Below are 11,746 nucleotides of genomic sequence, written 5' to 3'. Positions count from 1 at the left end.
CTGGCTTCAAGTTTAGGTTTCATCTGTGCATTTGGTGTGTACCAACGCCTTTCCTGAGGCAGGAAACTGTCTTGAGGTGATGCTACTGAGGCCCTGAGGCCTTAGCCCCAATCCAGACCCCATAGAGTTTCCTCAGCAGCTCTTCCTGGGCAGACCCCAGCCTCCCTGACCTTCCCAACCCTGCTGCTGAGGCCTGGCCACTCTCAGGACAAGCACAGTTGGGGACAGGATCTGTACAAAGGCTCAGTCTCCACCCACACTAGCAGCATCAAGATGTTCTAAAATAAGTTATACTTGAATAACGTGATGAGTAGAAATGGAAAACTAATAGCCTACTGCTCCCGTGAGTGTAGTAAGGTGAATATTTATGTATGAAAAAATAGCTCCTGATATTATTCAATTTATTTTAATTCAAACTAGCTAAACAATATGGAGAATTGATAGCAAGAGTTTCATAGTCCGTTACTGGATTCCAAATAAAAGTATACAGACTATTTTAAAATTCTACTTTAGAGAAAGAGATGAATTCATGATATGAATAAAAAAGTATGAATACATTCCATATCTTAACCGGTCCTCCTACCCCCTCATAATTCCAACAGTATAGACCAAACACCAAATATCAGTAAAGGAAAACACAGCCAGTCACTTTGATATGTTGGAATTTATTTTTTTAATTGTACAAAGAGTACATGTGCATGAGTTAAAAAACACAAAGGAAATGGAGGGTGTTAAAAAAGAAATACAAAAGAAATCTGAGATACACAACCAAAAAACTCCACTCTGTGAATTGAAATAAAAAGCTATTTCACTGACTACAAAAGTGTTATTTCAATATATTACCAAGTCTTTTGATTCTGATACAGCACGAGACTTTCCTACAATTATTCTTTAACAGGTCTGACTCGGTCTCACTGGACAGAGGAAGATTATAACATGACCAGAGGGCCACAGGCAGGCGACTGAGCTGTGTGCATATGGGACAATGTCCATGAGGTATCACCATAAATAAATCCTTCATTAGCTGTTCCACAAAGTCACCATTTCAACTTTCAAGAAGGAGACCCGTCTCCATCTTTTCTCTCAGATGACTTTCAGTAAGGGCTCTTCCCACTTAGAAAAGGAGTGAAGACAAAACATTGAGAGGCAAAGTCACACTGCCTTACATTTATATGAAAACCTCTATACTGAAGATGGACTGTAACACAGTAGACACATAAAGGACACTGGTGTGGCCACACGATTTTATTTTGAAGCATTTTAGAAAATATTCAACTATCCAGGTATTACATTTTTCTTCCTGTTTACACCACTGCTGTGGAAAGAAGGTGCCAAGGCATGTTGGCGTCACCCGTGTGGACAGAGCTTATGAGTCATGACCGCAGCTAGGAAGGCTTCTGTCCCGGCTTTCCTGGGCCTCATATTCCATCCACTAGCTTTCCTGTCTGTGGTGAAATAACTGAGCAGAGCTGCTGCTACTCTGATGTCTTGGTGCCTATTTTCTCAGTATTTGTGAGACTGAAATGATTTGCTTTGATGGTTTGAGGATTTAACACCATTCCACCTTAGCGCTTCCGATGGCGCTCAGAAGCTCCAAACAGATAGGGAGTACCCGGGGAGGCCTGCAGTGCTCCTGGTGCCACAGTGGGTGAATTTGAGTCCGGCTCCCCACACCGACTGTGTTACTCACACCATCTCAGCTGCCTCCACGGGACACAGAGATAATAGCAAGCCCTACATCTCACAGGACTGCTGTCCCCACAACACCAACAGGTTAATATTTCAAACTGAAATAGTGTCTGGCCACAGCATTCTGACTAAGTTAACAAAATATATTTCTCCTTACTCTTTTCAGATTTGGGACTCAGGTACTTTTCAAATACTACTGATGTTATTTTTCGGTAGAAAAACTTAAGAAATTTGACATTAATAAAAGGCAGTTACTGAATTTATGTCATTATGACACATCTGGTTAGCTCCTTATACTCATATGCTTTGAAGTTTACTGTCAATCTGCTCAGAGAAAATGCTCCTTTTCTAACCATGTGGTTGATGGTTTCATTTTCACTTACTTTTACGAAGCAGAGAAGTCAGAGATCTAAAGGTGCTTTCTCACTGTCCTGTTTTTCCTCAGCTTCTTCTTCAGATCCTGGGTGGTGGGGAAGAAAAAGGAAAAGGTCTCATTCCATTGCTGTTACAGCCACTGAATTATAATATACACAAGTGTAATTTTAAATAAAAGCACATCTGTTTAATCCTCAAGAGTTTAAGTTAACAAGCCACCTTCTTAATATATTATTTATTTCTTATGGGAGGAAAACTTTTTAACATACTATCATTTATACTAACTTGGTAAAATGGATTTCACTTACATATTACTAAAAATATTCATTTAACATGAATTAGTATTTTTGTTCTTCTTCTGCTTCTTTGCTGACTCATGCTTGTATTTTTAAGTCCAAATGAGCTTTCGCACAACAGATTTAATCACTGCATTGCGAGTAGGGACAGCAGAGCCAGATGTTCTGGCTGAGGCCAGTGACCTCCAAGCAGCCATTCTCCGTCTGGGCGTCAGGAACCCCATGTCACTAATGTACACTTGACCAGGTCATCCCAGAATCATCCTTCTCTGGAAATCTTTCCTTACAACCTATCCCTGAGAAAATAATACTTTTTGTTTATTATACGTATCTTTCTTAGTAACAATTGGAAAACAGAATGCATATGACTGCCTGGGAAGGTAAGAAAGGCTAAATAAGTACACTGCCATGAAATATCTTACATCCTTGTAAAATTAGGGTCACACGTAGCATACCACAACAAGGAAAATGCAGTTGCACTAAAGCCAGGTAAATACGTAATAAATAAATAAATAAAACTTTGCATATGGTAAGATTATACATGACAAGATTAAGAAAGCAAACGTGCAACTGAGCGTGGGAGATAACCACATGACTTTTACTTATTTTTGTGGATATTACAAAATGTTTGGAATAAACTTATGGTGACGCCATAATTTTTAAATTCTAGTTTTAAAAGGAGAGTATAAGTAATACAGACAGTAAAGTCAAAGTGGTATACAATGACACATACAAAAGAAAACAAGCTAAACTGTTAATGCCAATATTGATAAATACTTTTGAAGGAAGGGTGAGTTCATTTTGCTTCTTCCACTTTTATAAAAGCACATATCACTTTCCAAATCAGCACAAGGCAAGAAGAGAAAAGGGAGGCGTGAGGATGAAATCAGTTCATGCCTTAAGGAACAGCCAGCCTCCACTGCTGCTTCCACCTGCCTGCTGCGGCCTGGAACTGCTTTCTCCTAAGAACAACCACAGGGTCTAAGTCAAGAGCAAATGAGGACAGGAGAAAGACCAGTCAGAGTTTAAGGTTGTGTCCCACATATCAATCTCATAAATGTGCCAGCTGAAGGGGAACTGGGCTAAAATAAAGACAAAGGTACAATGGTTGGGAGGCTTTGTTTTCCAGCCACTGAACTGACTTGAACAATGAAAATGTAGGGTAGTTTAGCTGTTCTCAGCATTCAAAAGGGTATCAGGACGATGATCAGGCCAAATCTTCCTTTCATGGGCTCACTTAAGACCTGTGGGGCCAAAACATTAAACTGCAACGAGAGATGTCTTGGGATTTCCTGGGGATCCCAAATGAAGCTATACCTTGAATTAAAACACAGCTATTATCTAAGTATTTTTAAAGGACCTGTGGCTGTGGTCTAGCAAGGTGGTCGACATAACATCTCCATGAGATGACCTTTAAAAAGTTGGCACAGTGGACAAAGCTAAGCATTTCAATCCTCTGGAATGACCAAATGCATATAATAATCAGAGCCATGTCTATGTTTGAAAAAACTGCAAAATTTAGAAAACAACAGGGCTACTCCTGCCTGAGCTGCTCCTCTTCCTTCCCCAGCACCCAACACCCAGCTTACAGTGAAGGAGACTATGGTGAGGTGCAGCAGCAGAGGTACCAGCTGAAGGAAGCCACACTCTTAGGCAGCTGCTTGCTGGCCTGTGGTATTCAGGGCTACAGCAAGCAAAGGCCTGGCTGGAGCCATTCTCCTGTGCAGGGAGAGAGACCCAAGAGAGCTCAAGCTATGGTAACAGCCTGAGCTGAAAGCAGACACAGAGATCACAGGAAAGGTCTCAGCAGAAAGGAGAAGCTGCGGAAGACTGGAAAATAACCTAACCCTGAAGGTGTCAACCAACCCAGGTACATGACCTTTGGCAGAGAACAGAAACCTTAACCTAGGGTTTGCGTGTGGCCTCTGTGCAGGCTTGGGCTACCCCTAAGTTCTAGAAGAGTTAGGCTTAAAAGGGAAAAACATAACAAACAACAAGAAGAAAGAAGTAGCCATATTAGCCGGGGAATATGATTTCATTTATTAAACAATTTATTAAACCAACAAATAGCATCCTCTTAAAATATCATAAATGAGAGTTGCTATAATATACTTTTCAACAAAATACTTTCTAACGAAAATCTAAGACCTCTGTGAAATCAAAAAACTGTGATCATTCTAAGGGTGAAAAAAAAAATCAAACCATCTCTGAGTGCCTCCAAATATTGTATTTACCAAGGAATAACATCAAAGCAGCTGTTATAAATGTATTTAAAGAACTACAGAGACTCTATTTTAAAGAGTAAAGAAATGCATGACACAAATAAATACAAATACAGAGATTCAAAAGAAGGAAAAAAATTACTACAGCAAACCAACATTTTAGAAAAGAAAATCTGGAGTGAAAAAGCATGAGAATACTAAAATATCTGAAAGAAAAAGTCAAGACAACATTGAAGAAGGCAGAAGAACCTGTACTGGAATAGAGACTGATAGAAGTAATGCAGCCTGACACACAGAGGAAAAAAAGGCTGAAGGTGACATGAACAGAATTCAGAGAGCTATGAGCCAACCCAAGAGGACCGATATACACGTATGGGGAGTCATGGAAGGAAAAAAAAATAGCTAAAGAACTAATAGCCAAAATTTCCCAAATCTTTGAATTTTTGAGACATATTAACCTATACAATGCATGTTAAAAGAACAAGAAATTAAATATATACAAAGTATCCTCAACTCTATCATCGTGGAGCTGCTGTAAACCAAGAACAAATGAAAATGAAACTTCAGCATACCAAAACTGTCATTAAAAGAAAGTCTACAGGAAAAACAGTATCTTTTGATAACTGTATCAGAAAAAGAGAAGGCTTCAAATCAACTATATAAAAAAAAATCTACTTTTTAAAAGTAGAGTCAGCAAAATCCAATTAACAGTAAATCAAGAAAATAATAAAATTAAAAACAGGCCCATTCATGGCCAACTGATTTTTGACTAATGTGCCAACTCAGCCTAGTAAGGGAGCACTGTCTTTCAACTATAGCTGCTAAGACAACAGATAATTAAAAGCAAGAGAATGAGTTTAGTTCCTATCTTGCCAACATGTGAAAATTAATTCAATATACACCATGAACTTAAATAATGAAAGAAAAACTATAAAACCTTGTAGACAAAAACACAGGAGAAAATTTTAATAATACACAGTTTAGATATGAACCCATACACAAGCTATAAAAGAAAAGTTCATAAACTGGACTTAATCAACATTTAAAACCCATGTTTCAAAAGACCATATAAAGAAATGAAGATAAACTACAGATTGGGGTAAGGATCTGCAAATCACATATCTGAAAAAGCTGCTTTATCTTCAGTGTATACAGAATTCATATAACTCACTAGGAAAACAAGACAACAAATTAGGAGGATCTTCAAGCACACTTTTCTCCAAATAAGATTTATGAGTCACATATAAAGGTAATGTGAAAGAGATGCCACTGTCAAGTTAAAACAGTGAGACGTACTGTTAGAGGAGCTATAATAAATAAGAGTAACATGTGTCAGGAGGACACCAAGAAACCGAAACCTACTAGAGGGAATGTAAGAGTCCAGTCATTGTTTGAGGAACAGGTTAGCAGTTTTTATAAAGTTAAAGAGAAACATCATAAGACATAGAAAACTACTCTTAGAAATCCACCCAAGGAAAAAAAAATATATCCACACAAATACATGCCAGTGCTCATAGGCAAGGTTATTTATAATACTCCCAAACTGGAACTAATTCAAATGCTCAACAACTGGTAAATAATATAAGTTCATACCATAGCAAAAGTATCCAAATATAAAAAGGAACAAACTACTGATTTGTACTACACATCAAACTTCATGCTAAGCAAAAGAAATTGAATACAAGAATTACAAAATGTCCAAAAAACATAAATTTGTAAAGACAGAAGCCAATAACTCAATAGAGTTATTTTACAAACAGTTGTTATTACTAACTCTGGTAATCAGTAACTACTTCTTAACCACAAAGTGAAAAAATCTGTTTTAAATCTTCTACTTTGAAAGGGTGATCACATGATTATTCATTTAATCAAAAACTCTTAAGAGATAAGAAACAGTTAAGAGATAAAATGGTTCTTTTATTCTAGACAGGAATAAAGCAAGCTTGCCACAGGCAGACCAGCAGGTTTTTATAAAGACTGGACACTAAAGACTTTACCCAGACTTGCTAAGAACAGATGCTATTCTGCAGCTGAGCTCTTTCTTGGTGTGAGCCAGTCTCCCTGAGGTACGAGGTGAGGAACTGCCCTGTCCTCAGCTCACACTGGGTTCCCCACAGCTCTCTGACCACACGCACCGGTGTCACTCCGGTCATCTGAAAGGACTGTGCTTCTTCCTGCTGCCCATTTCCTCCACAGACTTACAGGGCACCAGAGATCAAGCAGCAGCCTGCAAACAAGTACCTTTGTAGCCTTTACGACACGTACTGTACACCTACTAAAATGTGCTCCTTTCCTAATTTCTCAGATACAACACAGAGAAAAGGCCAGTATTTTTATTTATGATGCCTCCCACTTTTCCTCTCTTCTTTTCATCCACTCCTTCGGCAGTTTTACATCCACTGTGTGCCAGTGGGAAAACAAAGGGAGAAAGGAAGATGTCCTTGTGTCCACGTGCTCAGGCAGGGCAGGGCCAGGGCAACAGCAGCTCCTAAGTCTGGCAGCCAAAGACTGACATCTAGCTGCTTTGCGTGATGAGAAATGTATGCTCTGGAGGAGGACTCCTCCGGCCTAGACGGCAAAAATTTTCAATTTTCATTCTTGTTGAAACTGAACATCAGATATGCAAACATAATGTAACAGAGCAGCCCTTGACCAGTCCTTCTCTGCCCACCACTACCAATCTGCATTGGTCTTGGGCAAAGCAGCCACCCAGTGGACCACTGGGAAAGTGTCTTGTTCCTGCTTAGCTCGCACCCGAATGAGATGGCGATGCCCCAGAGGACCACTAGGTGGTAGCAAACATCACAGACAGAAGCCAAGGGATCAGGATGGAGAAAGCTGGATAGGAATGGATTGCTTTGGGTGCAGTTCCTCCTTTTATCATTAACCTGCTGATCTGAGCTTCTAATAAGAATACTGATAATTACTGAGAAACTTTATTATTCACAGAAAAAAAAGTAAAAAGTTGGATTAATCTTAGAAAAAAAGTACAAAGTATTACATTTTAATAAAATAAGAGTTAATGAAAAGGTTAGTGAATCACCCAATTTCTACTGTCTGAGAAACAGATTTTCTGGAAATCCACACTTGTACTCCACGTGGCCTATGGTTTTACATTTTAGATCTCACACTAACATCCAAGATATAAGTTTCTTCAAACTTCTCTAACATACTGATTTTTCACAGTGCTGTGCCTTCCATCATTCACAGGGCTCTTTCTGCCTCGATTCTGTTTTATGTTGGGGCGTGTGTGTTTAAAATACTCCCTAGGTCTAATCATAGGAATATAGTGACCGCAGTCTCTAACCCTAGGTGACTTCCCAGTGGTCGAAACAGACCAGGTCACTGCTGAGGGCAGTGCAGGCAGCACAGGAAGCAGGGCCATGGAAGAGGCCCCCAAGACCATGCAAGGACAGCCCAGCCAAGACTGCCATGAGGGGCGGGTGAGCAGGCAAGGGTGGGGAGAAGCCTTTGGAACATGGCACTGGAGACCTGATGTTCAGAATAGAAATAGCCAAGTACAAACTGGTTGAAGGCTTTGGAGCACAGCATTTTCAGAAAAACTAGGAACACAACAGAAAAGAGCAGCCAGGAGTAGGTGAGCAACTGGGGAAGAGAGGTCAGAGAGGCAGCTTCTGCCAGGCTGAGGGTCTGTTATTTCTGAGTCCTTTGTGCCACGGTAGGCTTGGGTGGTGGAATGACACAATCAACTCCGCATTTTCATAAATACTAACAAGGGGTGCCAGACTACAGCAGCTGTGATCAGGGCTCATGCACGCAAGTCAGGGCTCCAACCTAAGCTCCACACTGAACATGTACGATTTGGGTGATGGCTCTTATTCTCTGTGCCTCTGTCTCCTCATGTCCACATTGTACCTCACAGTGTGGTGGGTAAGAACATGCAATGTTGTTATGAGTGTGCCTCCACACTAGATGGCACTCGGTAGTGGCATTTACCATTATTTTGATCACAACTGTAAAGACACTCACAAAAGAGGTCTTCCAGAACTGCCTCAGAAAACGGTAAGAATGATTACAGGGATAAATGTATTGCAAGTGTGGGGAAATATTCTGAGGGGAACTAATGGTAATGTGTCTTTTACTGTAATAAATTTTAATTTAAGCATTAAATTTGACTGATATATTTTGCGCACTCCGTTCCTTCATAGCTCAGTATGTGAAATGGTTGAACAGAGAGAAGGAGAGCAAGGAAGGATTGAGGTTTCAAAAGGTGCACAAAACCACAAACAGTAATCACAATGTTTACCTGCTTCAGATTCAGGGGGGGAATAAAACTGACCATCTGAAAGACCGGCGGGTATGAGGGCGGCCCTCTCTGACGCATCCTGAACAAGCAGGAATCCTGGAAGAGAAGAAATGCAAATGATGAATGTGACGTAGTTCCTGCTGCCTTCTCAGCAGGTTAAGTGTGGTACAATGGTATCATTATTACTACCTTAAAGAAAGTCTTAGAAAAAAAAGTAGACCAACTTTCAACCAAAAACCAAAGGTTTCATTAATAAGCTACAATGATAACTTAGTAGTTTAAAAGTTGTGACACGGAATGCTGGGATTCCTAAACGCAGGAGTTATAGTATCTTTCCTGTCGGAATCCCCATCCCCCTACAAATACCAACACCAACCTCAAAACCCAACACTGTCCAGCTCATACAAAGGCTGGCCAGTCTGCGTTTGGTTAGAGAAATGCCAGATGGCATGGAATACTTAGGTGGCCTTTATAAATACATAAAGGACAATGAAAGTGATGAAGAACTATTTATGTAAAAAAAAAAGGGGGGGTATCAAAATTCCAAGAAAAAGAGAGGGAAGTCCTAGAACACTCACACCTTATAGGTAAGGCTATCAACACTTGAGTCCTTGGCCCAAGGCTGAGTGGAGTTAAGCTACAGAGCAAGGAACCTGGTGAGCATGTCAGCTACTAACAGCTACAGTCAGTGCTGTTTTTAAGATTTCGTTCATGTAAAGGTACAAGATCCCAATAATGAATGTAACTGTACTGTATACCTAAAATGTACCAATAAACTCAATTTAAAAAAAAAGATTTTCGTGAACTGTATTCTGCTTTATTAACCACTGTGAATTTTAATATATAACCTAAAAAATACCAATAAACTCAATTTAAAAAAAAAGATTTTCGTGAACTGTATTCTGCTTTATTAACCACTGTGAATTTTAATATATAGCCATTCAAATCTTAATCATATTAACAGTTAATATGCTATGAATAAAGTTCAAGTTGATGATCACGTATAATAAAGACACTTCTACTGGCTTTAGCTGTGCCTTTCCTATATTACTCTTTCATCAAGAAAAAGAGGGCACGGGATAGCAGAAACTTCTTGGAGTGATTATATTTCTAAGATCTACTCTTGAATTATGCATCTTTTCTTATAGATTTCTCTTCTGTAGAAGAGATTTTTCCAAAATAAAACTACGCGCAAAGAAATTTCTGGTCCTATTTTTTTTCTGAGGCTATAAACATGCTTAACTTTCAACAAGATACAAGATTTTGTCCTATGAGGTAGGGAAATATGAGCTGGGAAATGGGAAAGGTTACTCAGGTGGGCAGCACACAGGCATCTGAGCTGAGCTGGGATTACCGATCTTCGAGGGTGGGGCAGGCCTGCGGTATCTACCAAAGCAACCTGTGGCGAAGAAACCCCGCCCAAGGATTATCCATGCAGCTCAATTCACCACTTGGCTTTCCTGGTTCTTCCTGGGATACCCAAAGCTAAGCAGAAGGCTATGGCAGCCTTGGCAGAACTTGGTGGAGCTGTCAAGAGGACAGCAGAGGGCTGAGAAGGCTGAGCGCTGCTCTGGCTGGCTGGGCTCCTCCTCCTTTGAACTCCAATTTCCTTACTACAGTCCCAGCTCTAGGCAGGTTAAGTGTTTCATTATGGCCTATCCCAAGCCCTCACCTCCTGTGTGCAGAGTTAGGATGCTTTGCAGAACCATTTCCTGCTACTTAAAACTGCTACTTTGACTTATCTAAATGGGCTGTGTTTTCTCTGCCTCTCAACAGCAGTTCAGTGAAATGCACCCAAAGCTTGGTGTCCTGTGAGGATTAACAGTATAATTACTAATCACCTCTGAGGGGAACTTTTTTTTCTTTACTATGAGCAGCCTCCAGACTTCTATTGGGAAGCCCAGCCCACCAGGAAGGAGGAGGAGCTGCTTCTTGTCATTGTCCTCTTACCCACTCAGCCCTTCTCTCCCTCTGCCCCTGCTGTGACAACCTTGCTCTGCCCACCTGCAGCTGGCTCACTTCCGGGAGCCACACCCCTCCCTCCCCTTGACACCCAGCCAGTCCCAGGAGGCCAACTGTGGCAGAAACTTACTGTTCTCCTCTTCTGCTTCTTGAGGTAACACTTTGAAATCCAAGAACCATGTCTCAATCCAGGCAAGGATGAATGAAATGATGGGCAGCACATAGCCAAATGCCCCTTGTGAGAAAAGCTGGAAGACAGACATGACAGAGAGGGAAGGTAGTCACCATCGGCTCTCACTGGAAACTCAAGGCGTCTTCACTACTGTGGGCGATGGTGCAGAGAAGGGGGGCCATACCTTTGAGAGGATCACTTTTGCTAGTAGAAAGGCACTGGTCACTGCTGTTGTCAACTGCAACACACATAATGTACTGTCACTCAAGTTAAATGTTTCACACTGCAAAGACCCCTCCTGCACATGAGGGACCCAACGGAGGCAGGGACAGGTGATATCTCAAACACCTGTGCCCAGCCTGGCTTTGCACCCCTGTTCTGTCTCTGCACTTGCCTCAGAATGAATGTCTGTGATAGTCCTTCACCACATTTTGGAGGCCAATGTTAGAACCTGTACAAGCACACAGAGGAAGGGTCCGTGGAAGTGAAGACAGGGCTCTCCCTGAGGTGGTTAGAAAGCCCAAAGAGAATCCTAGAGGACTCAAGCCCTGTCACTCCCTCTTCCACTGGTATTTTCGCTCAGTGAAACCTGACCGAAGTCAATGCCAATCGCAGCCATGACCGACAGAGTGGAAAGTAAGGTGTGCAAGTTTTAAGTAGATACACACACGCACATACGCATGTACACACACACACACACACACACACACACACACACACACACACACACACACACACACACACACACACACACACACACACA

At 41.0% G+C, this 11,746-nt stretch overlaps 1 protein-coding gene across 7 annotated transcripts in view; it reads right to left on the bottom strand.

Annotated features, from left to right (window-relative positions):
- Positions 1-674: 674 nt before the first annotated feature.
- The window catches only part of Stard3nl (STARD3 N-terminal like), a 41,979-nt gene continuing 30,907 nt past the window's right edge, over positions 675-11,746 (bottom strand). For all 7 annotated transcript variants that reach the window (XM_010640479.3, XM_010640478.3, XM_010640482.3 and 4 more), the window contains 5 exons: positions 11,168-11,221; positions 10,942-11,059; positions 8,850-8,945; positions 2,073-2,149; positions 675-1,113 (listed from right to left, as the gene is read on the bottom strand). In XM_010640479.3, coding sequence (XP_010638781.1) covers positions 2,091-2,149; positions 8,850-8,945; positions 10,942-11,059; positions 11,168-11,221 — 327 coding nt within the window. In that variant the 3' untranslated portion in view covers positions 675-1,113; positions 2,073-2,090. The remainder of the gene's footprint in view (positions 1,114-2,072; positions 2,150-8,849; positions 8,946-10,941; positions 11,060-11,167; positions 11,222-11,746) is intronic.

This window comes from Fukomys damarensis, unplaced genomic scaffold (assembly GCF_012274545.1).
Source record: "Fukomys damarensis isolate Sample0158 unplaced genomic scaffold, DMR_v1.0_HiC HiC_scaffold_17, whole genome shotgun sequence".
NCBI classification, from domain to species: Eukaryota; Metazoa; Chordata; class Mammalia; order Rodentia; family Bathyergidae; genus Fukomys; species Fukomys damarensis.
This window is presented reverse-complemented; position numbering and strand designations above follow the sequence as displayed.